Source organism: Hippocampus bargibanti, linkage group LG13, assembly GCF_051943395.1.
Source record: "Hippocampus bargibanti isolate YZ-2025 linkage group LG13, ASM5194339v1, whole genome shotgun sequence".
NCBI lineage: Eukaryota > Metazoa > Chordata > Actinopteri > Syngnathiformes > Syngnathidae > Hippocampus > Hippocampus bargibanti.
This window is the reverse complement of record NC_142746.1, coordinates 13,274,569-13,301,287: the sequence shown is the minus strand read 5'-3', so window position 1 is coordinate 13,301,287 and position 26,719 is coordinate 13,274,569. Positions and strand designations below refer to the sequence as shown.

The 26,719-nt window shown below is 40.9% G+C and overlaps 1 protein-coding gene across 1 annotated transcript in view; it reads left to right on the top strand.

Annotated features, from left to right (window-relative positions):
- Positions 1 to 26,117, top strand: part of dst (dystonin) — a 106,414-nt gene extending 80,297 nt beyond the window's left edge. The window contains exons 56-98 of the mRNA XM_089012110.1: positions 322 to 483; positions 620 to 790; positions 1,040 to 1,206; positions 1,484 to 1,643; positions 1,797 to 2,123; positions 2,754 to 2,838; positions 2,911 to 3,152; positions 3,781 to 3,987; positions 4,124 to 4,243; positions 4,321 to 4,428; positions 4,506 to 4,724; positions 4,805 to 5,008; positions 5,681 to 5,906; positions 6,048 to 6,274; positions 6,359 to 6,481; positions 6,931 to 7,032; positions 7,904 to 8,005; positions 8,762 to 8,935; positions 9,016 to 9,171; positions 9,331 to 9,528; positions 9,996 to 10,124; positions 10,522 to 10,683; positions 11,686 to 11,841; positions 11,985 to 12,191; positions 12,301 to 12,420; positions 13,176 to 13,345; positions 13,573 to 13,732; positions 15,231 to 15,554; positions 15,668 to 15,811; positions 15,885 to 16,073; positions 16,935 to 17,064; positions 17,253 to 17,416; positions 17,552 to 17,714; positions 18,037 to 18,191; positions 18,456 to 18,530; positions 18,678 to 18,695; positions 19,522 to 19,638; positions 20,665 to 20,782; positions 21,592 to 21,705; positions 23,231 to 23,421; positions 24,296 to 24,406; positions 24,813 to 24,939; positions 25,089 to 26,117. Coding sequence (XP_088868236.1) covers positions 322 to 483; positions 620 to 790; positions 1,040 to 1,206; positions 1,484 to 1,643; positions 1,797 to 2,123; positions 2,754 to 2,838; positions 2,911 to 3,152; positions 3,781 to 3,987; positions 4,124 to 4,243; positions 4,321 to 4,428; positions 4,506 to 4,724; positions 4,805 to 5,008; positions 5,681 to 5,906; positions 6,048 to 6,274; positions 6,359 to 6,481; positions 6,931 to 7,032; positions 7,904 to 8,005; positions 8,762 to 8,935; positions 9,016 to 9,171; positions 9,331 to 9,528; positions 9,996 to 10,124; positions 10,522 to 10,683; positions 11,686 to 11,841; positions 11,985 to 12,191; positions 12,301 to 12,420; positions 13,176 to 13,345; positions 13,573 to 13,732; positions 15,231 to 15,554; positions 15,668 to 15,811; positions 15,885 to 16,073; positions 16,935 to 17,064; positions 17,253 to 17,416; positions 17,552 to 17,714; positions 18,037 to 18,191; positions 18,456 to 18,530; positions 18,678 to 18,695; positions 19,522 to 19,638; positions 20,665 to 20,782; positions 21,592 to 21,705; positions 23,231 to 23,421; positions 24,296 to 24,406; positions 24,813 to 24,939; positions 25,089 to 25,345 — 6,981 coding nt within the window. The 3' untranslated portion in view covers positions 25,346 to 26,117. The remainder of the gene's footprint in view (positions 1 to 321; positions 484 to 619; positions 791 to 1,039; positions 1,207 to 1,483; positions 1,644 to 1,796; positions 2,124 to 2,753; positions 2,839 to 2,910; positions 3,153 to 3,780; positions 3,988 to 4,123; positions 4,244 to 4,320; positions 4,429 to 4,505; positions 4,725 to 4,804; positions 5,009 to 5,680; positions 5,907 to 6,047; positions 6,275 to 6,358; positions 6,482 to 6,930; positions 7,033 to 7,903; positions 8,006 to 8,761; positions 8,936 to 9,015; positions 9,172 to 9,330; positions 9,529 to 9,995; positions 10,125 to 10,521; positions 10,684 to 11,685; positions 11,842 to 11,984; positions 12,192 to 12,300; positions 12,421 to 13,175; positions 13,346 to 13,572; positions 13,733 to 15,230; positions 15,555 to 15,667; positions 15,812 to 15,884; positions 16,074 to 16,934; positions 17,065 to 17,252; positions 17,417 to 17,551; positions 17,715 to 18,036; positions 18,192 to 18,455; positions 18,531 to 18,677; positions 18,696 to 19,521; positions 19,639 to 20,664; positions 20,783 to 21,591; positions 21,706 to 23,230; positions 23,422 to 24,295; positions 24,407 to 24,812; positions 24,940 to 25,088) is intronic.
- The last annotated feature ends 602 nt before the right edge of the window (positions 26,118 to 26,719 follow it).

The following is a 26,719-nucleotide window of genomic DNA, read 5'->3' as shown; positions in this document are numbered from 1 at the left end:
ATTGGAGAGCAGAAATTATTTGAATCCTGTGACATTTCATGAATAATGAGTCATGGAAGAAATGACAAACTTACATGGAGCTGTATGAACCACATAGAATATTGGAGGACTAATTTGGCCCCACCATTCACATTCTGATAGAAGATGCCACTTTTGCCGTGTTAAGTATACTGTATAAAGGTGACTCATTGCTGTTCTTGTGCAGGACGTCTTTATTAAATTATAGGTGTGTTTGTCTCTTGACGGAGGTCTCTTCTGACATAATTACTGTTCACCCTGATGGTGCACACTCATAAATCCATTGTTTGCTGTTGATTGTAGGCATTTCAAAAGGAAGATATTGACCCATTGCAGCTCCAACTCCAAGATATCAACTTCATTAGTCACGGGCTGATCCAGAACGCTGCCAGAGGAAGCAATACGAAAAAGCTTGAGAATGACTTGGAGAAGGTTAACACCAAGTGGAACACGCTGAATAAAAAGGTATTCAATTTGTCAGCGAACATGACAGTCTAAATAGTCACAGCAATACATTTTTGTCTAGTGATATCCAGGGTACACTTTTCACCTGGCTTCATCACAGAAAAGTTGACATCAATGTTTACCTTGTCATCCATAGATTGCTGAGCGCTCAGCCCAGCTGCATGAAGCCCTGTTGCATTGTGGAAGATTCCATGATGCTCTGGACTCTCTGCTCAGCTGGTTGACCGACACAGAGGAACTCATGGCCAATCAGAAGCCGCCTTCTGCAGAATTCAAAGTGGTCAAAGCACAGATACAAGAACAGAAAGTAAGTGCTCATTATGTGCCCTCGATAACGCTTGCAGTACATAAAACACCATTCTGGTTCCAACAATTAGGGCTTACCAATTCATCTTCTTTAACTGACAGTCATTGTTAAACTTGATTGTGGTTCATAAAGATCGAATGGAGACTTAATGCACGCCTTTGATAGATTTTTTTTCACCATGAAGAAACTCCTGCACTCAGAGCATTTTAATGATGTCCAATAAATCTTATCCTTTGTTCGCTTTGGCAGCTCTTACAGAGGTTGTTGGATGACCGTAAGCCCACAGTGGAGCTGATAAAAAATGAAGGAGGGAAGGTTGCAGAACTAGCAGAGTCAGTGGATAAGGAAAAGGTTGCAAAGGAGACGCAATCCCTTGGGCAGAGGTGGGACACTCTGCTTAAGAAAGCTGACAACAGGTTGGTGTGTGCCATGTTGCTTCAACACTTACAGAAAGAGGTTAACCAAGTTGCCGACATTAAGATAACAGCTTGGCCTTGATTGAAATGTGCAAGTTTTTAAGGTATTCAATTCTACTATCGTTGACACCCAGTTAAGATTGTTGCCAATCCAGTCATTTTATTAATCAAAGACAGCTTGTTTGGAGGGTCATAATTCTATCAATATTTCAGTTCAACGTCTGAAACCCGCGGAACAAAATAAAGCGCACCTGTACTGTTATTGTGTCTTTGTCAGGCACAAGCAACTGGAGAGCATTTTGGTGGTCACTCAGCAATTCCATGAGTCTTTGGAACCTCTGAGCGACTGGCTTGCCGTCACAGAGAAGCGCCTCTCCAACTCAGAACCAATCGGAACAGAAACGTCAAAGCTGGAAGATCAGCTTTCCAATCATAAAGTAAGATCCAATATCATGTTTACCAGTGCACCACCCTTTTAAGTTTTTCATCCATCCTATTTTTATGTTACATTTTTTACTTTTCATGTCCATTCAATTTCAGTTTGTTTTCTGTGTCTTTTCTGTTTGCATCGCATTGTTTACTGCGCTCAGGCCATAGAAGAGGAGATTATGAATCACAGTAAAGAAGTGTTTCATGTGGTCAGTCTGGGTCAGATGCTCAAAGCTGTGAGCTCAGTTGATGACAAGGACTTTGTTCAGTCCAAGCTGGACGCCGCGCAGGCCGCTTACATCGAGCTGCAGGAGCGCTGCAGGAGGAAATCTGAGTTGCTGCAGCATGCCCTTGCCAACGCCCAGCTCTTTGGAGAGGACGAGGTGGCACTCATGAACTGGCTCAGTGAGGCACATGCACGGTTGAGTGAGGTGTCCGTGGAAGACTACCAAGTAGATACACTTGAAAAGCAGATGGCAGAGCAACTGGTACACACTCATTCCAAGGCCCAGCATCCTTTTGTATTTTTTAAGTTGCTCATTTCTCTGTTTGTTTTGAGTGTTATTTTACCATTACGTATTTTATTGTCTTGAACTCATTCACTGCCAGACGTGCGAAAATGTGGCCATTTTAGTGCCAGGATTTTTGCCATTGTCACTTGAATTCCAGGACCCACAGAGTATTGAGTTTTAGGACTACATCAACATTCAATACGGCGTTAGAAACCTGAGACTCTCTTTTTTTCACCCGAATAAAACAGTTAAATCCTAAATTATATGGGTCTGGAGTTATATGACCTTGAAATGAGGGTGGCTGTCCAAAATACAATGCAATACATTCATACTGTATTGGTTTATATCGGGCTTTAACAACAACTGAAGCTGGAACCAAACGCTAAATGGAAAAAAGGGAAATGCTTGTGGAAAAGAAAAAAAAAACTTGCCACAGCCCATGGCCAGCGCTTTATCAGCACCTGAGCATGAAAAAAACAAAACCCGAACAAATTCGGGAATGGCGCTCTGTCATATTTTCAATTCCAGAATACCTTCTTTAATGGCAGTGAACGAGTCAAATACATGTTTTCTTGTCACCAGTTGAGGTTGTAATTTTTCTATTAGGTTCTACAAAGTGATATTGAACTGAGAAAGAAGAATGTTGATCAAGCCCTTTTCAATGGGATGGAACTATTGAAGCAAACAACAGGTATGTTTACCCGTACCACACTACCAAGCTTCCAGTCGTGCCCCATAACAACACATGGTTCTCTGATTTCAGGTGATGAGGTTATTGTTATTCAAGGCAAATTGGATGGGATAAAAACAAAATATGCCGAAATCGCCTCCATGAGCAAAAATGTTTTGAACACATTGGAATGTGTTTTGAGTCTCTCCACAAAATTGCACCATACACATGATGACCTGAGCTCTTGGCTGGTGAAGGCAGAGGCCCACATCAGTTCTTATGTGTATCAGGAGCCAAACAACGAGCAGCTCACTCAAGCCCAAAACATTCAAAAGGTAAGGCCATCATGGGATGGTGCTTCACAATTAAATGTTTAGCCAGAAGAAATATTTAAAGCTGTAAAATTTTCACAATAATTAATTTAGAATTATTTACAATGAGTGATTTACTCTGTTTTATTTGTGGATCACACTTGAATCCAGGTGTTTGTGACAACGGAATATAACATCAACAACGTTTTTGCTGGCTGTGTGTATTGTATGGTCCAGCTCGACTGTAAATCGTGTACTGTATGGATCTTGTTGAACAGGCCAAAATCAAAAATTCACTCAATGAGCATGACTCTTTATGTCTTTGTTGTTGTTTTCTAAAACCCGTTTAAATGCCCCCTTATAGATTGCATCACAATTTTGCAGCTTTAGGGTCAATTCCTGTTCATCCCCAAGGAACATTAACAGTTCAGACAATTTAGAGAAGAATAGCAACATAATCGACACATTCCATGCTGCTTAACCCCACAATTCTGGTGAAGTCAAAACAGTCTAAATGGGTATGTTGTGTATAGCTTCAAGTCGGCAGCCTTGGTAAATGTAAACAACAGCAACAATAACAACAAATATAAGTTACATGGAGTCATGATAACACAGCACAGTTTTTATCGTACTAATAAATGTTGTTTTCTAGGCTTTGCTAACAGAGGCTAAAGACAAAAAAGCTGAATTGGACAAGCTGAATGAATTGAGTACTTCACTCATGGATCTCATTCCCTGGCACATCCGAGAAGGTCTTGACAAGCTGGTGACTGAGGACAATGAGCGGTACAAAGCTGTCTGTGACAGCATCACTCAGCAGGTCGACCGGATCAATGCTGACATTCTCAAATCACAGCAGGTGAGGCAGAATGAATGGAGTATATTTTTTTCTCATTATGTTGTTCACCTGCATTTTCCAACTTCAGCTGTCTTCCATTTTTCTGATGTCTTTTTTGTTTTTTTCCCCTTCCCACCTGTTTCCCCCACAAACTTAGTTTGAAGAGGCAGCAAATTCTGAACTAGCTTGGCTTACGGATGCTGAAAGCAGGCTCCTCTCAATCGGGGAGATCAAATTGGAGCAAGACCAAACTGCAGCCCAGATACAAGCACATAAGGTCAGTATTTCATGATCTGTTTTCAAGCGTGGTCTGTTCAACATTCAACCGCAGTCACTTGAGTCTGTTTTTACTAGGTCTTTTCTATGGATATCATGAGGCACAAAGACTCTGTGGATGCAATAGTAAAAATGGGAAAAGCCATCATGAGCAGCAAAAAGTCAGAGGAAAAGGAACTATTAAAAGTGAACAACTAAATCAAACATTTATATGTGTCCTGTTTTCTACTCTGTATACATTACACCATCTTGTCTCATGTCAGGCCAAGACCCAGACTCTTGTAGAAAAGTATGGTGTGGTGAGTCATCTGAACTCAGAGCGCTGTCTGCAGCTGGAAAGAGCCCAGTCTCTTGCAAGCCAGTTTTGGGAAACCTATGAAGAGTTGTCACCCTGGCTTCAGGAGACCCTCACGACCTTCAACCAGTTGCCACCCCCAGCCATCGAGTACGACACACTCAGGCAGCAACAAGAAGAACTCAGGGTAAGAAGAAGCAGGATATGCAATCAATGTATTCATTCAAAAGTTTCTCAAATGATCAAAAAAAGTGTTGTGCTTCAAAGCAAATGCGAGAACTGATTGCCGAGCACAAACCACATATAGACAAGATGAATAAGACGGGACATCAGTTACTGGAACTGAGCCCAAAGGAGGGGCTTCCCATTATGGAGAAGTACACAACATCCGAGCAACTCTACACCAAATTGAAGACGGATGTTAAACAGAGAGCTGCCGAGCTGGATGAGGCCATCTCCAAATCCACTCAGGTGAATGGTGACTTGGTATATTGTGTTAAGAGTCCAAATTAATGAAATATGCCTAACCTAATCATTATGGGAAAAGCTAGTGATTGTTTTGTTTCCCCAAAACTAATAATTGTAACTAAATATATATTCCAATTAAATCTCGAGTAAAAGTGAATGCCCCACCTCCACCCACCTCCACCCCCCAAAAAAGTTCTTATTTGTGCAAATAGTAGTCACTGTATATACTTTAGTTTTGGTGTGCCCAACTGTTTTTGACTGAAGATATTTTCATGCCAACCAAGTCTATGTGATTGACCGTTTCTCCATGTGCACACATATACAAATGCATGTGCGCACATACAGTATACACATGCATATGCACGCGCCCACACACACACACACACACACACACACACACACACACACACACACACACACACACACACACACACACACACACACACACACACACACACACACACACGCACATACGTATGCCATGATGAGCAACAACCTTAAGAAAATTTAATTAAGTACAAGCAGTTTTTGTCAACAGGAAATCAGTGCTTTTTTTAATGTTTCTACTTGCACTCCATACTCCCAATCTTTGCCAGTGCCATCACTGTATTCTAGATGAGAACAACCTGAATGAGAATAACAAAAATACATACCACTTCGGTCATTGCACTCTAGTTCCATGATAAAATCGACCCCATGCTGGAATCCCTGGAGCGGATTGCTGAGCGCCTACGTCAGCCTCCTTCCATTTCAGTGGAGGTGGACAAGATCAAGGAGCAAATAACCGAGAACAAATGTGTCAGCGTGGACTTGGAGAAACTGCAGCCTTCCTATGAGACCTTGAAGCAGCGAGGCCAAGAGATGATTGCTCGGTCAGAGGATCGAGAATTATCTGCCAAAGGTATAACCACTGTGTACACCATAGGATCATTTCACATGAATTTGAAATAATCATTGAAGGGGATTGTACGGCAAATTACATTTTATTCATGTTTTCAAAACAAAATCAGCATAAAAACAAAACAAATATTTCTCCCACAAGCTGTTCAAGACAAACTAGACCATTTGGTGTTCCTATGGACCGATATTCAAGTCTTACTGGAGGAGCGAGAGGCAAAGCTGTTGGATGTAATGGACCTTGCTGAAAGGTTCTGGTGTGACCATTGTGCACTGATCGTCACTATCAAAGACAGCCAAGACTTGCTTAAGGAGCTGGAGGAGCCTGGAGTGGATCCTTCAGTTGTCAAACAGCAGCAGGAGTTTGTCGAGGTCCGCATAGAAAGAAGCGTTGCATAAATCAAAGAGGCAGCGCTAGCGCTGTAAGTTTTCACTTTTTATTTTTTTTCTCCGCAGGGTTTCAAAGAGGAGATTGATGGGCTTCAAGAGGAGCTGGATTCAGTTCGAAACCAGGGCTCTGAGCTGATGACAGCCTGTGGAGAACCTGACAAGCCTGTGATAAAGAAGAGCATCGACGAGGTGTTTATTGTTTCTAAACAAATTATTCACTCTTATAACTCTTTCACTGCTATTCCCAAATTTATTCGAGAATTGAAAAGCATGACGTGTAGCGCCATTCCCGGATTTTGTTTTTTGATAAAGCGCTGGTCAGACCTCTAGCAATGTTTTCCCACAAAGGGGCCAGCATTTGCCTTTTGTACAGCCGGCCATTTCAAGCTCAAATAACTCCAGACCCTTATAACTTGGGAATTAACTTTTTTTCTAATGAAAGAAGAGAGTATGGTTTCTTATGCTGCATTGAATGTTTATTGTAACACTCAATATTTTGTGGGTTTTGAAATTTGAGTGAAAATGACAAAAACCCTCGCACTGGAGTGGACACATTTTTGCATATCGTCTGGTAGTGAATGAGTTAATTATCCACTTTTAGGCCGCGTTGTCTCACTCATTTGATATCGCTCCATCAGGTGAACTCGGCATGGGAAAACCTCAACAAAACTTGGAAAGAACGAGTCGAGAGGTTGGAGGAGGCCATGCAGGCTGCAGTGCAATTTCAGGATGGACTTCAGGTACACTCACACCACTGGTTTTCTTTGGACACACAAACTGAAATTTGTTTTGTGTATCCAAAACACAGACCACTCATTATAGATTTGTGATATGATCATTACAATATTTAATTTTAACATTTTTTTCAAAGGGCAAATGAAACTATTGTGGTACTTTGGATTGGATTTACCTTAAATATCCGGTGACTGTCAAGTGTCCTTGAGAGTTTTGAAAGGCGCTTATGAATGCAATGTATTATTATTATTATTATGCTCTTCTTTCATAACAGAATTCATGGAAAATAAAAAGATTCCAACACTGACACATTGTGGTTATATATGGCCATACATTTTGAGTTGGAGAAAATTAAAGGGTGTCGTAAATGTCAAACTTTAATTTTTTTTCTCAAACTATCACATTTTCTGTTTATTTGTGCTGTAGTGATAAGAGTACATTGCAACTCGCATTACTCCAGACTGTTTTCAGGGTCTTTGGTTCAAAATCATCATAATGTTCACAGATTTCACGGTTATCCATCGCAGTTAGCTCCAGTGATAGAGACTGTTCGGTTAAAACTTGCATAAACACTCTATCAGAGACGTTTTATGACCATCCAATTATAGCGACACCATCCACGCTGCTTTCCAATATTTGGATCAAACAGCAACCCACATGAATTATTCCTCCACACTATTTTGATTCGACTCATTGTGAAATTACCTTTTACAATCCTTTTACTTAATGTGACTTGTTTTTCAATTATTTTGGCTAATTTTACTCATTTCCATGTGGATTCACTTCAGGACACTGTGGAGTAAATGTGTTGTATGCTAAAGTGGAAATGTGCACAACTGTGTCTTCCTGTAATGCATTTCTTTGCCTCTCATGCAGGGCATGTTTGATTGGATGGATATCTTGGAGGGCAAAATGGACTCCATGTCCCCTGTGGGCACAGACCTTGAAACTGTCAAGCAACAAATTGTTGAGCTCAAGGTATAGTCCTTCAATGTTGCTCTACTTATGAAGATTTCTTCGTATGAAATTTTCTAGTTGCAAAACATCTCAACAGGAAAATATTGCCTCTTGTTATGAAAGAAATTTCAGGATACAACATGTCAAAATACAGTATGGCCTGCTACTCGCCGCTCTGAGTTTCCGGAACGCAACAGCTGCTCTTCGATAATTCAGATAATTTTATGTATAAATGTCTATTATCCAGAAAAAGTGTTCACCACTCGAAGAATCGCTGATGATGCTGATGTTTACATTGGACATTTTTGGAGGATTGTTAAAAGTCGACAAAAGTGTCCGTTGCTCAATTCTTTTACAAAACAGGCAGAAAAGACTTCAGAACAAGAATTAAAGAGAACAAAAAAAACAGGGAGGACGCAGTAAAAGGTTAAACGACAATCATTATTATTTTTCACTATATTATTTGTTTTTTACATGATACAAAACTCTCATTTATTGTGAAATTATTTAATTGTAACATGTATTTGCTACACATTTTGGTACATTTGTATGCTGTAGGAAACATTTATGTCTGAACTCTGGAGAGGCTTTGAACACATTAGGGCATTTATATGGAAAACACATCTATCTACTTTTTCTCATTAAGAAATTTATTCCAGAACTAATTAATTTTATAAGTACAGTATGTACTGTCCATTCCTATTAATTCACTCAAAGAGAACAGCGAGTGCACTCACGCTATACTTCTGTGTGTTTTTTGCCAACGTTTCTTTTTAGGAGTTCAAAGTTGAGGCGTACCAGCTGCAAATCGAGATGGAGCGCTTGAACCATCAAGCAAGCCTCCTGCTTAAGAAAGTAATGGCGGACTCTGACCACTGCACCATTCAGGAGCCAATATACGAGCTAAAAATGCTGTGGCAAAACCTGGATGAGAAGATCATCAGACGGCAGGTGCCCTAAAATAAAATAAGGGTCAATATCTTAGTTGTGGTTTTATTCACTGCTAAATGCGTTTTCTGTCCTTACTTCAGCACAAACTTGAAGGAGGCCTTCTGGCACTGGGACAGTTCCAACATGCACTGGATGAGCTGCTGGCCTGGATGAACCACACAGAGGAGCTGCTCAATGAGCAGAGAAAGGCTGGAGGAGACCCAAAAGCCATTGAGATTGAGCTGGCCAAGCATCATGTAAATATTCTTGCAGTTTATCTCATTGTTGAGAATGTATACGTATATATTGGTGGCATTTATACTGCCAACAAAAATATATCTGTTTATACTGTCTGAGGGATGACTTTATCTTTACTGCAGTTACTGTTCATTTCATCATTGTTATTCTGTCCTTAGGTCCTCCAAATTGACATACTTGCTCACAAGTCAACAGTTGAGACGGTCAACAAAGCGGGAAATGAGGTAGTGCAATCCAGTGCCGGAGAGGAAGCCTCTTCCCTGAGCAGCAAACTGGAGGACCTCGACCAGCGCTGGAAGGCCATCCTAGAGACAGCGGAGCAGAGGAAGCAGCAGTTGGAAAGTGCTCTGCTTCAGGTATATAAAGACATTTCTTTCCATTCTCCATTCACTTATTGTTCTATAAAGAACATTAAAATTAAATATGATGATTTTTGGGGGTGAGATTTCAGTCAAGTTTGGTGCCCTAAATAATGTTATCACACCAAACCCTTCTCCTTGTTGGTGAGGAAGTCTCAGATCTCAAAAGGGATTTAGCTTACACTAACCCACTCTGGTATTTTGTTGTGTACAAAAAAACCAATTTATTCTCAAGCACCCATGTGCAATTTTGTGTTTGTTTTATAGAATATAATCAATGTGAATAGTTTTCTCCTTTCGGACCTTCCGTGTGTCAACAAATGTGCAATACAATGCCTGTCAAACACTTTTTGGTCTCAAAATGAATGGATGAATCTAAGATATGAGAACCTCTCCAATCAGAGCTTCCGCACAATGAGTATGTGTGACACCTTTTGTGTGACTCAGCTTGTATTGTGTTGTAGGCCCAGGGTTTCCATGGTGAGGTGGAAGATATGCTGCAATGGCTGAAAGACACTGAACGTCAGCTGCTGGCATCAAAGGCTGTGGGAGGCTTACCAGACACAGCCCGCGAGCAGCTTAACGCCCATCTGGTACGTGTTTAACAATGCCGGAGCGCGTATGCAGATGGCCGCACCGCGAGGAGACGGGCGGTCTCTTCTGTGTTTGGTTCAAGTGTGGAAATTAAATTGACACTGCTGGTTTTCAGCTGCAGACGATGACCAAAAGACTTTGATGTTTTAAAACATTTCAGCATTTTTTGACTTCCATGACTTCTGGAATGTTTCCTTTCCCCTTTATTCCTCCTTTTATGGTACTTTCACTGCTAATTTTCTTTTAAGGATCACCACTTGGAACATTTTGGGACTCAACATTTTTTGAGATTACTTGTTAAAGTGCAAACATGATTCCGTTAAACTGCTGATGGAAACTTGATAACTTTTGCTGGCTATACTCCCCCAATAACTATTACATCATGTTACCACGCAGGAGTTGTGTTCTGCCTTTGGTCTGAAGGAGGAGCTGTTCCGAGAGCTGATGGCCAAAGGTCAACAGCTGCTTGCGATGACACCCGAGGGCAACACGGAGCAGGACCTTTCCAACCTGAAAGACAAATGGGAATCAGCGCAGGCCAAAGTTGCTGAAAGGAGGGTAGGGATACCTCATTGCAATGTTGTTTTCACATGAATTGGTGAAAAAAAATCACATGAAAGAGATGAATTGGACAATGGTCCTTGTAATGCACTTCAAGAAATGAGAAAATCAGTAAATAAGATAAATTCAGTTCCTTTGTGTGTTTGTGTGGGGGGGAGGTCTACATACACACACACACACACACACACACACACACACACGCACACACACACCTCTCACACACAATAACGTCTCAGTGAGTAAGTGAGTACATAGATTTAAAGAAATCATTTGAAAGGTACGCTGGTGCACATTCAGCCATTTCAATTCTATAATTACATTTATTATGAAGCATTGTCCTGCAATTTCCTGGGGATGAGTATCAGGTATACTTCTGACCTCCCCAAAGTCAGCTAGAATAGGCTCCAGCACACCTGCAACATGAATGCAAACAATTGATGTCGACATGGGTTATAAAAGTGCTCAGCATGTTCTTACTTGTTTTGCCTCAATAAATAAACACCATCATTTAAAAAAGCCAAAGTGACTCTCTCACTACAAATATGGCCTGGCTTCTCACTGAACAGTCGGCTTCCTCTTTACTTTGGTCCTGTTCCCAGAACCGCAGTGCCTTCTGCAGTCAAAGTGTTCTAATAATAGAATAAAGAACTGACAACTTTGAATCCGCTCGTAGCGCTCCCACTGACAGATGAGGGAGACGCATCACGAAACATCAACTTTCTAATGTTAGGCAAACCGTGTGATATAAGCATGTGGCCCAACGGATGTTTCTCCCTCATTCAATTAGAAATGCATTAGCTAGAATCCGATTCATGCACCATTGGCCATTACAGCGATATGAATGTCCTGCGGTGAAGGCTCATGTTTGCTGTGAAAGACCTCATGTAACAGCAACTGTGGTCTTTGTGGTTCATTTTTTAACCTTGTTTTAGGCTGCATCTGTGTTTCATAAAGCTATCATGAGAAAGGATGGAGCATGACTGTGTTTGATGTCCTCAGGTGAAACTGGAGGAGACCTTGATGTTGGCCACGGATTTCCACAACTCTCTGCAGGATTTCATCAACTGGCTGACCCAAGCGGAGCAGACGCTGAACATGGTGTCTCCCGCCTCTTTGATTCTGGAAACGATCCAGTTTCAAATTGATGAGCATAAGGTAATACTTGCACAGAGAGAATGGTCACACATCCAATGCAAGTCCTTGTTATTCTTCATCATTTGGAACTTAAAGACAAGGGCATTTCTTGCACTGATTGTCCGTGAATACAGATGAAGTAATGTCTTTCAACTCCTATGCAGATGTTTGTGACAGAGGTCAACTCTCACAGAGATGACATCATCGAACTGGACAAGACAGGCACACATCTGAAATACTTCAGCCAGAAGCAGGATGTGGTTCTCATTAAGAACCTGCTCCTCAGTGTGCAAGGTCGTTGGGAGAAGGTGGTGCAGCGATCTGTGGAACGTGGTCGCATTTTGGATGATGCCAGGAAGAGAGCGAAACAGGTATTCACAAGTATCCAAGCCGCATGTATGATCCTATTCAACAGCTGAACAAATATCTCCCTGGGTTTGGTGAGACTGAACGTTCAACTGCATACATCTCGTTTTTCAGTTCCATGAAAACTGGAGTAAACTGATGGAATGGTTGGATGAATCTGAGAAGATGCTGGACTCTGAAGTGGAAATCGGCAATGAGCCAGACAAAGTCAAGAAGCAGCTGTCACAACACAAAGTGAGTGGTGACAGTGCGTCTTGAGCATCTGGATGAGTCCTGGGAGCTGTTGAAAGTGCCACTTGAAAGTACTTCAATTTGACCTCGGAAAACATGCAGCTTTCTTGTTGAATTAACAGTCTTATGGATCAGGGAGTGAATATATTTAGACATCTGAACAATGACACATATGTTTAACAAGCTGCAGTTATTGTATATGCTTTCACTCAGACAACGAGGGGTGGGAACGTTCTCAGTCAAACCCATTCAGATGAATTACTGTATAGTGCATACATTAGTCATGCTTCTGATTCTCTCGCTAACTCCATAATCCCTACTCTGCAGTGGTGCACGGGCAGATTGTGTTAATCCTGTCATAATACCGGGATAGAGCAAATGTATTTGGGGTGGCCGTGCTTTGGGATACTTATAATCCCTTCGGAGCGGTGGTTCTTGAGCTTTGACCCATTTTTGGTTTCCCATACGGAATGCCATGTTCCTTATCAGAATGCATACACATATACACAGATTAAGGCACTATCTGAGATGCACTCGGCGGGAAGATTAAGAAGGCTCGTGTAAAAACCGTGCCAAGTGACGTGAAGTGAGTGACTCTCTGTGGCGACCGCCGATGGGACAAGGCCAAAGTCACAGTGCCAACTGTTATCCAATGCATGCAAACACATAAAGTTAGGCAGGGGGCTCGCTACCATTGCAATACAATTCCAGCAAGTTGTATATTTAGATATTGGTATGGATTTTTTTTTTTCAAACAGGAGTTCCAGAAATCTTTTGGCAGTAAGCATTCAGTGTATGATACCACCTCGCGAACGGGACGAGCCCTCAAAGACAAGACCTTACTTCAGGACGATAATCAGAAACTGGACGACATGCTCAGTGAACTGAGGGACAAATGGGACACTGTTTGCGGAAAGTCCATAGAGAGGTAAAGCCACACGCAGGTCAGGTTTCATTTAGATTTTGGGTATCTTGAATTTATGTAATTGTTTTATTAAACCTGTGTTTTGTAAAATGGAGAAAAAAACAGATGCTTGATATGACGACAAATAGTTGACTACACCTTTGAATTTCTAGTTAATCCACTTTTCAGTTTAGGGTCAAATTGCTTTCTGAGCTTGGCAGGTTGTTGATAATACTTGCATGTCTCTGCAGGCAAAACAAACTGGAGGAGGCCCTGCTGTTCTCTGGCCAGTTCAAAGATGCTCTGCAGGCTCTCATTGACTGGCTGTACAGGGTGGAACCTCAGATGGCTGAGGACCAGCCGGTTCATGGAGACATCGACCTGATTTTGAACCTGATAGACAACCACAAGGTCCATACTTCTGTCTTATCTAACGCTTCCAAAACAAAGTCACTTTTCATTTATATTTTCTTGGATAACAACAGGGGGAAAAAAGACACGTTAAACGTACCATAGTGGATAAACATGCTTGGTATTATATTACCACACTATTGAAATCGAACTGTTGTGACACTCTCTCTTCAGCCATGCGACAAATATGTCAGTACGACTTTGTCAGTAAGAATAAGCCAAACAAATGGCTCGTTGTTGCACTGACTAGGATTTTGTCAATGGACAAATCAAATGCGTGCATGAAGGATCTCATATTACAGGAAAGACACATATGTTACAAAAACACATTTAAAAGTCACCTGTTTAACACAAACTCCAATTCTTATAACTACAAGAAAATAGCGATTCTCATGTGATGCCAGCAACACGAGTGGTACTCGAGCTCGCTTCAGTGGCATTTAACTCATTCACTGAGAGACGATGTGCAAAAATATGCCTACTCCAGTGCCAGGGTTTTTGTCATTCCCACTTGAATTCCAGGACTCACAGAATATTGAGTTTTAGGACTACATAAACTTCTTCTTTCATAAGAAAACAAAGAGTTAAATCCTAAATTACATGTGTCTTGAGTTATATGAGTTTGAAATGTGAGAAGTGGGTGACTGTCCAAAATACAATGCAAAGCATACATATTGGTTTATATATACAGTAAAGTCTCGTTATATCGATATCAGATATATCGATAGTCCCGGTTATATCGATACTATTTCTATGCACGCACGGAGAAAATTACATGCAAACAGGGTCGGATATATCGATAGTCCCGGTTATATCGATATTTTTCGGACTCCCTTGAATATCGATATAACGAGACTTTACTTACTGTATATATATATATATATATATATATATATATATATATATATATATATATATAAATAACTAAGCACTAAAATGGAAAAAAGGGAAATGCTGCCCCTTGTGGAAAAGAAAAAAAACATTGCCAGAGGCCATGGCCAGCGTTTTATCGGCACCCAAGCATGAAAAAACATAACCCCAACAAATTCGGGAATGGTGCTCTACGTCATATTTTTAATTCCCAAATCCATTTTGTGAATGGCAGTCAATGAGTTAATACTAATAATAATACATTTCATTTATAGGTTCGGTGTAAAATGCTACAGTGACTTGCAATTATGTTATTTTTCATGAACATTTAGACCTAATACGTGAGTGTAATGTTGGTCATGATGGTGATACTTGGACTGCTCAGTATTTTTTAAGTGGCATTTGGTGTTATGGTTTGAGAATGACTCTTATCAAGCTGTGTTGTGTTAACCCCTGTGATGCTAATATTTTTAAGACCTCAGTGTGAGGTGATGCAGTTCTACAATGCTGCTAACTATACAACATCAATATTTATGATAAGCTGCCTGTTAGCGTCCGCCCCTGCGTGTTTGAGGTCAGGCTCATGTTTCTATCTATAGTTGTCACTTTCACTTGTGATGCCCTGCAGGTTTTCCAGAAGGAGCTGGGAAAGAAAACGGTCAGCGTCCAGGCCCTCAAACGTTCGGCCAGAGAGCTAATTGACAGCAGTCACGATGACTCATCCTGGGTCAAAGTTCAGATGCAGGAGCTGAGCACTCGCTGGGAGACCGTGTGCAACCTTTCGGTATCCAAGCAGGCGCGTCTAGAGCAGGCCTTGTGCCAGGCTGAGGAGTTTCACTCCACCGTTCATATCCTGCTTGACTGGCTAGCAGAGGCCGAGCAGAGTTTGCGTTTCCACGGCAGTCTACCTGATGACGAAGAGGCTCTACGTGCACTTATTGAGCAGCACAAGGCAAGCGAATGTTTTTCTGACGCTGTTTCGCATTTTTGAAACGATCTTGTTTGTGGTATGAACATATTATGATCTCATTACAAATCATCATGTGTCTCTGTTGTCTCTAAAAGGAATTCATGAAGAAACTGGAAGAAAAGCGTGTTGCTCTCAACAAAGCCATTAGTCTCGGCGAGGCTATTCTGAGTATCTGCCATCCTGACTCCATTACAACCATCAAACACTGGAACACGATCATTAAAGCCCGGTTTGAAGAGGTAAATTCTTAAAAGATGTGAGGACTTTTTGATGTCACACAAAGAGTTCTTGGTCATTGTGTTTCTCTTGTAGGTGCAAGCGTGGGCCAGGCAGCACCAGCAGCGACTGGCCGCAGCACTTGGCGAGTTCTTAGCCACTCAGGAACTGCTGGAAAACCTTCTGACGTGGCTTCAATGGGCTGAGTCGAACCTGAGCGACAAAGACAAAGACGTCCTACCACAGGAGATCCAGGAGGTCAAAAGTCTCATAGCAGAACACCAGGTAATGAAGTCATTTTCATTTAGGTTTATTTTTCATTGATGTCAACATCAAGCCAGTGTGGTTCGAAAGAGAAAATCCTAGAGAGACATCCATTAAGACTGAACTCGCAGATATAATTGAGTGCCTCACTCACATATTTTTGCGTCAATGCAGAATTGAGTGGTTAGCAAATGTGCCTTGTGGTTTTCAACTTGGGGACTTTTGGAATCTAGGGTGAGCCATATTTAACTCATTCACTGCCATTCCAAAATTTATTCCGGCATTGAAAACATGACGTGGATCGCCATTCCCGAATTTGTTTGGGTTTTGGTGTTTCTTGCGGGGGTGCCGATTAAGTGTAGGTAGACTTCTGGCTATGTTTTTTTCCCTTCCGCAAGTTGGCTGCATTTGCCTTTTGTACAGCCGCCCCCCACTTGCACCTCATATTACTCCAGACCCATATAATTTAGGAAATAACTAATTTTTTTCTGATGAAAGAAGATAGTATAAGGTTTCTTACGCCGCATTGAATGTTATGTAGTCCTGAAAGTCAATATTCTGTGTGTCCTGGAATTTGAGTGAAAATGACCAAAACCCTGGCAAGAAGTGGACCCATTTTCATCAATATGTCTGTCTGTCTGTCTCTCTGTCTCTGTCTGACTGTCTCTGTCTGTCTGTCTGTTTACACATCTTGCAGTGAATGAGTTTAAAAATTTTATGGCTGGATCAGTTAATTTTTATTTGACTTTTCATCAGGTGTTTAAAGATCACAAATTTACATGGGTAACATTTGAGATTTTGTCTGTGTCCTCTTAACAAGCCAGTGACGATACCCACACTTTGCACTCGATAAGTGGAAATTCTCGCTGCCTCATTTTGCAGTCCTTTATGGAGGAAATGACCAGGAAACAACCAGATGTCGACAAAATCACAAAGACACACAAAAGGAAGGCTGCTCTGGAGCCTCAGACCCACTCTCAGATCCCTGTGCTGGACAAAGGAAGAGCTGGAAGTATGTATCCCACAAGTAAGGCTTCCAAAGAACAACTTGCTGCCATCTGCGAGGTGATGAGTCACTCCACAGTGACTCAACATCCTCATTGTGTTTGCTTTGGCACCTGGAGTGATGTCATCACCGACTTATCACATGGCGCAAAAAACACTTTCAATCCACTTCAGGGTTTTGTTTTTCGCTTCCAGGAAAACGCTCTCCCACTCAAACCATGTATGCGTCAGCGACACAAGCGTCCATCGAAACCAAGAACCCGCGGGTCAACCAGCTGGTCAGTAAGTGGCAGCATGTGTGGCTGCTCGCTCTGGACAGGAGAAGGAAACTCAATGATGCTATGGACAGATTGGAGGAGGTAATGCCTATTCGCTGTTGTGTTTTGGGGCGGCTCGGTGAATGGAAGGAGGAGGAGAAATATTTGATTAAAATGTGTCATACACTATGTAGGCCGTCACGTAAATAGTCAGGGAAAATTACTCTTTGTCTCCAGTTGAAAGAGTTTGCCAACTTTGACTTTGACGTTTGGCGGAAGCGCTACATGCGCTGGATGAACCACAAAAAGTCTCGCGTCATGGACTTCTTCCGGCGTATTGACAAAGATCAAGACGGCAAAGTCACAAGGCAGGAGTTCATCGAAGGCATCCTGTCCTCCAGTAAGTGGATGCACTGAGCATCTTTGCCACTGTTCGGAATTACGAGTTAAAGAGTTGTGCTGAAAAAACGTCTCTTTGTGTAAGTACAGCACCACATTGATTTATGCATCTTATTATTATATGAAAACATCTTGTGACTCGGCACAGAACAATTGAACCAAAGATTACAAATTGACAAGATCAGCATAACTCGAATAAAAAAAATCTCCCAAATTTTTTTTTCATCATTTTTTTACTGTATTTTCCAAAAGTGCTACCAATAAAATGTTGTGATTTTTATCATGTTTGGTTTTATGAACATATTTGATGATGTACCCCTCAGAATTCCCCACAAGTCGATTGGAGATGAGTGCTGTGGCAGACATATTTGACCGGGACGGTGACGGCTACATCGATTACTACGAATTTGTTGCTGCTCTTCATCCCAATAAGGACGCCTACAAACCTCTGACGGATGCTGACAAGATCGAAGATGAGGTAATGACACCTTGTCTGCTGAATTCAAATCCAAACAATGTATGTATGCATGCATGCATGTACCGGTATGTTTGTATGTACTTACCAGTATGTATGGATGGATGTATGTACGGGTATGGCTGGATGGATGGAACCCGTGCTGGTTAATCTCAGTTCTTTTTAAAATATGAATGAAATGGGCAGATTTATCTACCACAGCGCCCTCTGCTGTACTCCCAGCTTCCAACTTTCTAAACTATGTCTGCGTTTTTTATTCTTTTGTAGGTGACGCGTCAAGTTGCCAAATGTAAATGTCCGAAACGATTTCAAGTGGAGCAAATTGGTGCCAACAAGTACAGGGTAAGCAGAATGCAAAGTCCAGATGAAAAAAGATCATTTTAGAAAATATTGATGGAAGTTTCCAAAGTTAGAATTGTGAACCAAAAATGTAATGTTTAATACTAACCAGTATTTTGATGTTGTTCTTATTGTTCTTCACACCACCAGTTTTACCTTGGAAACCAGGTATATAGTGACATTATTTTCTTTCTCTGTGCTTATGTGCCTTGAAGAAATGGCCTATTCATGACCCCATTTTTTGCTTTCCGATTAACACTGCCAAGTCCCCAAGCTGCTGGTTGCAAACTGGAACTCAGAAGTAGGGAAAAAAAAGCTGTGATCATCGTATTAACTCATGGAGATAAACGTCATAGAGTTTCTCTTGGTAAAAATCATTCGTGAATTAATTGATTCTATTGTTTCTCATGAACGACAATAACGTTGCTGGGTGAAATTGATCCGCATCGTGTTGAATTATTAAAAATAATTCTAGCAGGCATTTTTGATCTGTCTAAATAATAAAATTTGCAATTATGTCAGATTATCCATAACGTTGTGCATTATATAAATTAACTTTCTACGATGGGTCCATATGATCTGGAATGTTACAAAAAATGTTAATCAGTGATTGTCCATTGGACCTTCCTTTTCTTCTTTCAGAAAAAAAAACATTCAGATAGACTACTTTTGAGTTTCAGTTGCTTGTGCTAAAACCATTTCAGGCCACATTTATATCAATTATTCATCTGCTGGCCACTGAGGAGAATTTAAGTGTGTGTGCTTGCAATGCGCGCTCCAGTTTCATGGGAATGTCTTACCTCAACATTGGCTGATGCTTTTTTTTTTAACATTATGTTCTTTATTTTTCTTCATTTGTTCATTTTTTGAAGAAGCGATGGGTCACATTGTTTTGAGTTATTGATGAGTGGTCTAATTTACATGGCCCGTGGAATAGTTGTTTTAAAGTGTTTGTCTCACCAAACAATGAATTAAATTAATTTTTTTTTGACAGTTTGGTCTGGTTCACTGCTTACATGACTCCGTAGTCGGCGATGAGACAATAGCAAACAGGGAAAATCAAAATCTAACCCCCCACCTGCACGTTGCAGTTTTGGAAAGCTGTATTCTGGTAAATGGTTATCCTTTAAGTGTTTCTTGTGCCTTTTTTCCTCCTCCCGATTCATGACTCAAACTCCATCTCCTTTAGTGTACCTGATCATTAAAATCACCAGTGAAGTCGAATCATTCTGAGAATCATACCGATTGCAAGATTCGTTTCATAATGAGATACTATTCAGAAGTGTCAGGCACACTCGGTGCAGGGTCATCAGTGTTTGCTCATGTTTGAGTGTCCCACTGTGATGGATTTAGACATTGAGAACTAGTTTGAACCATTCGTCATGTGTGTCGTTTGGCGCTAGCTGCCTTGGTTATGCATCATCATCAATGCATCTTTGACTGTACTAATGGAGGCGTGCAACAAGTGTGCTGGAGTCACAGGAGTTCGTTGTCTGTGCGTTCATCTGATCCCGATTTGGACAGAAAGCATGCAGCCGTGATCGTCTTGTGTCAATCACACGTTGAATGCTCAAGGTCACATCCAAGTGCACGGATTGCTTCTTGGGTCCACTAAGGGGCAAATCCAGCTCGGTAATTCATTCTTATGATTGCAAATTCTGGTTTAGGACTTTACACAGCACAGCAGCGCTACCCTGTGATTTAATCTGGTGTCACCCCCCGCTTATTCAAACTATATGAGGCAATTAACATAAATCCTAATCTTAAATGTGACACCTTGTCCAAATATGGGCGGTAAGATGATGAAATATAATGTGCAATCAGCAGTCAATTTCATACCGATGCAAGTAAAAGCAGTTGGGCTGACCTTAAGCTGTTTTTCCTTACGAGTAACAAATTGTTTGTGTGCCAAAGTTTTGTTGGTGTAAAATCTTTGCAACATACAAGGGGAACTAGCTGTTATCCAAATCAATTGTCCATTCCAAAGTTTTGCATGTATGTGGCTGTTCACTGCAAATATAACTCTATGTCACACTCTGGTTTCCAGTGTTGCTCAGTGTTGAAGTGTTCCAAGTTCACATGTTTCCTCCTTGTTTTCTTTTTAAATTCCACCCCACACTATGCCCCCTCGCTATAGTTTGGAGATTCCCAGCAACTGCGCCTAGTGCGCATCCTGCGTAGCACTGTCATGGTGCGAGTGGGTGGAGGCTGGATGGCGCTGGATGAGTTCCTGGTGAAGAACGACCCCTGTCGAGGTGAGTTACAAAGCACAACCTTGAACCTGTTCAAAGTTTAAAACCACACACTTGAGACCACCCAGAACCCCCTCTCTCTCTCTCTCTCTCTCTCTCTCTCTCTCTCTCTCTCTCTCTCTCTCTCTCTCTCTCTCTATCTATCTATCTATCTATCTATCTATCTATCTATCTATCTATCTATCTATCTATCTCTCTATATATATATATATATATATATATATATATATATATATATATATATATATATATATATATATATATATATATATATATATATATATATATATATATATATATATATATATATATATATATATATATATATATATATAATATGTGTGTGTGTGTGTGTGTGTGTGTGTGTGTGTATGTTTATGTGTTTACGTGTATGTATGTCTCCCTTTCTCTCTCTGCCTCTCTCTCTCTCTGTCCGTGCTTCTCTCTCTCTCTCTCTCTCTCTCTCTCTCTCTCTCTCTCTCTCTCTCTCTCTCTCTCTCTCTCTCTCTCTCTCTCTCTCTCTCTCTCTCTCTCTCTCTCTCTCTCTCTCTCTCTCTCTCCCCCACCCCCCAAGACTTTAATGTAGTTGGTGCTCTACTGTGGCAGTTGCATTGGCCTAAATGAAGTGTTAGATTTTATAAGTAGTAGAGATACCGGTGATTACACCTATTTATTTATATTGACTGTAAAAAAGGAAAAAAAAATCTAAAAATTTCCCTAATCCAATGTACACATGCTAATGATATGCTAATTCCCTATGTTCTTTTCTTTTTTCTGTCCTCCGACTCAACACCCTTCATTATTTCTTCTAGTTCATCACCACGGGACCAAAATGTTGCGCTCAGAATCAAACTCGTCGATTACTCAGTCTCCTATAGGTTGGCAAATCTCACACTTTCTCACCCTGCTCCATGAACCCACCAGTGGTATGTCTGTCCGCACATCCCAGTGTGTGCTGCTTGTTGGGCCCGTTGGTGTGTGCGGGTGCGCTGTATGCGGTGCGAAGCTCAGCACTCCTTGGTGTTGGTGCATGTTTTTTTTTTTTTTCTTTTGTGGTCACGTCACCGGCGGGGGTTTCTTTATTTCTTCATGGGCATGCAAGCGGGCGGTCCTCGGCTGAGCTTCTTTTGCAGCTTTCACATCCATCTGACACATAGGAAATGTGTGATGGATAAATGGCAGTTTGAAGACTGTTTTTATGAGTGTAAAAAAAGGTTGGGGGCGGGGGATGCCACTTGTCACTCACTTGGACCAGTGTAATTGCTCAAAGTGTACTTTTATTTTAACAACAGACTTTTTGGGGGGAGAGAATATTTGTGCTTACATTCACTTACCATAATATTAGGTACACCATCACAAAGCAGTGTTTAAAATTCTGTTCTTAAATGCTCAATTTTGAAGGTTTTACCTCAATGAATTCAAAATAATTTAAAATTGTAGAATAGCAAATTATTCAGATTATTTTTTTTTAATTATTCACCTAATGATTTAATAAAATGCTAAAATATCTTCAGAATGCCAAATCCTACCTAATTTCAATGTTATTTATTTCCTGAGATGGTACATTTGAGGTTTTGTTGGCTTTAATTGCTAAACTAATTGCCGGTGTTGGGCTTGGACCTCCGATTTGGTCAGATTTATATTTTCCCAAAAATCTATATGATTGGTCAGTCCATATGTGTAGGCCTTAATATTATTATATATATATTTTTTTTACAAATTATTGGCAATCCAAACTGTTGAAAATGATGTGGTCCTTTTCACATCTAAATTTAATGGTACAACACAGAGGACATTTTTGGACCCTTTGCGAAAAATTATTTTGGAACTATTAGGTTTCCACCTGACAACGTTGATGGATCAAATACATGTAATTGAATATTTCATTTCACCCATATGTTGTCTTTGTGCTCTGTATCAAAATAATTTCAAGTTCACTGTTTGAGTTGGAACAAATGACAAGAATGTCCACATTTTTCTTATTTATTGGGAAGCACCTCGTACGAAGTCCAGTATAACCAAATTACAGATAAAGAACTGTTTTGTTCAATAATTCCAATAACATCAGATGTCTTTTAAAATGAAATCAAATGAATAAATATAGTATTTGATGAATAAAAGACCTACTGTAATAAAGGAAGAAAGAAAGAATTTCAAAAGGTTGTGGCTGTGTACCTAATAAAGCGTCCTTGTGGTTGTATTTGAATGTCTTGCGTCAAATGCAGAAGCTTCTCGTGTTGAAAAGTCGCAGCACGGTGAAGATGTGCAACATGCGCATGACATGAGTTGATATTGGTTTTCATCCATACATGTTTATTGTCGCCATCAAACGTTTGCCATGTGAGACCTTTATCATCATCATCCTCATCACCATCACAATCGTCATCAGCACTTCAATTTGAGCACAGAGCCATACACGCGTGCTCATTCGGAGTGTCTTCTGTCTTTCAGCCAAAGGCCGGACCAACATGGAGCTGCGAGAGAAGTTCATGGTCCCCGAGGGCACCACGCAAGTGATGGCCAGCTTCCGTTACAGAGGAAGACGCTCTCGGCCCTCATCAAGGGCAGCGTCGCCCAACAGGTCCATATCAAGCCAAAGCTGTGTCAACCCGTCCAACCCGGCACTGAACAGCACTCCTAAGGTATGTAGGCTGCCAACTCAGTCGTTGATTTGCCACTCCTTATTGGATTGGATTGGATTGGATTGGATTGGATATGCCTTTATTAGTCTCACAGTGGAGAAATTTACATTTCACAGCAGCAAAGTGATGAAAGGAATGAAAGTAGAAAAACAAAATACATGAGCTGCCGGAAAGGCAGCCACTCACAACATCATCCATCTTGGTTCATTTTAATTAACTCATTCACTGCCAGACGTGCAAAAATGTGTCCTTTCCAGTGCCAGGGGTTTTGTCATGGTCACTTGAATTCCAGGACCCACAGAATATTGAGTTTTATGACTATGTAAACATTCAATGCAGCGTAAGAAACCTTAGACTCTCTTCTTTCATCTGAAAAAAAGAGCTAATTACTAAATTATATGGATCTGGAGTTATATGAGCTTGAAACGAGGGTGGCTGTCCAAAATACAAAATGCAATACATACATATTGGTTTATATGGTGCTTTAACAACAGCTGAAGCTGGAACAATAAGAATCAGAATCAAAATCGTTAAAGCGCTAACATGGAAAAAAGAGAAATGTTGCCCCCTTGTGGAAAAGAAAAAACAATGTTGCCAGAGGCTGTGACCAGCTCTTTATCGGCACCCAAGTATGAAAAAAACAAAACCCGAAAAGTTTGAGAATGGCGCTCTACTTCATATTTTCAATTCCCGAATAAATTCATGAATGGCAATGAATGAGTTAATCACATTTGTTTTGCATTGTGATGACGATCATCTGTAGTTTACTCCCTTGTCATTTGGTTTATTCTTCACTGCCAACCCATACGACTTGTAGAATTTGATTCGTCATCCCATGTTTCTTTGTGCTGTTGATTTACCCCATGTTTCCCAGACGTGCCAACACATAAGCCGCAATTATGATAAGCCATGGCTTACAAACAGCAAACCCTCCACTCCAATTAAATCATCCGACTCCTTCGGGAGCCCAGGTTCATCCTCAGAGGTATTGTCACATACATGATGTGCAGAGTTTCACAATTGACCCAACTGGAATCTGCTTTGTATTCTAAATGTGATCCCATAGTCAAAATAATCAAAGCATTATTTAAAAAAAAAAAACAATATGCAGATTCCAGATGGATATTGAATTGGATCTTCAACTACTAACGATTTTATTGCTTCCCATGCAGCATTGTGATACCCCCTTGTTCAAATGTGCATGAGTCACTATCTATTCCTTCCTCTGTTTGAATAAACAAAACACACTAACAACAAAGTTTGTACTTCAATACTTTGATTTTTCCGAAAGGTTCTAACTAATTGATTAATACAGATCGTCAGTAGCGAATTATAACGGCCAGTGTCATAATATCCACTGTAAAACTGTTCACACTGATTTTCTTTTTCAGACGACACCAGTTCAGGGCAGCAAGTTGCGTCTTCCAGGCTACCTGTCGGGAAAAGGGTTTCAGTCAAGCGATGAGGGAACGTTGATCAACACCGCCGTACTCAAAGCTCGGGGTCAGGTTCTCAGCGGTGAGTTGTTGGAATACTACACTAAAAATGCATATGAATAATGAGTAGTTTTTGCCCTATGCATTTGGGAGTAAAAAACAGCTTTGTTTGGAAACGCTATGTTTGCCCATCTCAATCCAAGGACTAATTCACCGATTGTACACTTGCAGAGTCAAGGAGAAGCTCGAGCCGACCTGGAAGCAAAGCGGGAAGCAGAGGCAGCAGTCGTAGAGGCAGCGACGCCTCAGACTTTGACATCTCAGATATCCAGTCGGTGTGCTCGGATGCATCAGAGACGGTCGGGGACGGCGCACGGACCACCCCGCGTTTGGTGCCCCGCCAAAATGGAGGGAAGCCCTCCAAGATCCCCACACCTCAGAGAAGAAGCACTCCCACGAGCAAACTGGCCAAGGGATCCAAGCGATAGAACAAATGAACGCCACAAACACTGGAGTGTGTCAAAGACTGCAAATGTCCCGAGTGTTATTTAAATTGTTGCTGAGTTGTAAAATATTCCTTTTGAGAGGCATGATGATTGTGTAGTATGCGTGGCTGCAATTGTGATGGCCTTGTGTGTTTGTTTTTCATGTATTTAATTTTTTTGTGAAATTGTCAAATGTTTTTTTTTTTTTTTTTTTTTTTTTGTTTAGTTTTTTTTCTACCGGATTTTATTTGAAAGAGCCTGTCATGGTCTAATAGTCTCTTAAAATACTGTTCGGGAGAAGTTATTGAATGGGAGAAGTTATTGAATGTCCTTACGACAAGTATGTGCTCTGGACTTTGGAGTAGCATCATGCCACTGTGTGTGTGTGTGTGTGTGTGTGTGTGTGTGTGTGTGTGTGTGTGTGTGTGTGTGTGTGTGTGCGTGCGTGTGTGTGTGTGTGTGTGTGTGTGTGTGTGTGTGTGTGCGCGCGTGTGCGTGCGTGCGTGCGTGTGTGCGCGCGCGCGTGTGTATGGCAACGCAAATATTTATTAAAGTGCTAACAATGTACTTTCAAGGGCAATGCAATATAACTAGATGGTAAGCACTGCGGAAACCTTTAACAACACTACAAGTAGCAGTAACCTTGCAGTCACAAAGTCCTGTGTTTGCCAACGACTTCGCAGCAACATGTGAGCCCCACCGCGCTGACGTTCTGTGCTGCTTCATTTCAGTTGTTACTAGGACATTATTACTTTGTAATAAACCTTGCTTGCACAAATCTAACAGAAGTTGACTTGGACCTCCTGAGCATTCTGAGTCCTCCTTATTGTATGTTTCTATTGAACCCCAGGGATTTGGTGAATTGGTCTCATTGGTTCATTGCTTCCAACAATAACCACTGCTTGAAAGACTTTATACTCTTCTCACATGTGAAAAAGTGAGAAGGATTAGGGTGCTTTTGAGCTTGAAAGATTGATGCACGTTGGAAATATTTTCTTTTCATCATTGTTTGGGTTCATATTGCTCAGTGTGTGACCGGTTGGGTGTCTATGAAGACTGAAGTTGTGATCTCCTCCAGGTGGAATGTTTGCAGAGCATCTTGTGTTTAGCTGTGACATACTACATCTTTTTCCCAGCAAGCATGTGCGGATGCTGACACCCTGCACCCAGTGAACTGGCATCTAATGCAGTGATAAAGTTTTTTATCGTTGGTGTGAAAGGATTAAATGAAACCAAAAATTTCACTTTTGAAGTAAAGTAAACTTTACTTCAACTTTAAACTTTAAAGTAGAGTAAACTTTACTTTTGAAGAAGTAAAGGCAATATGTCTCTTAAATCATAAATTATCTTGAGGAGTGATCTTTTTTTTTGCAGGTC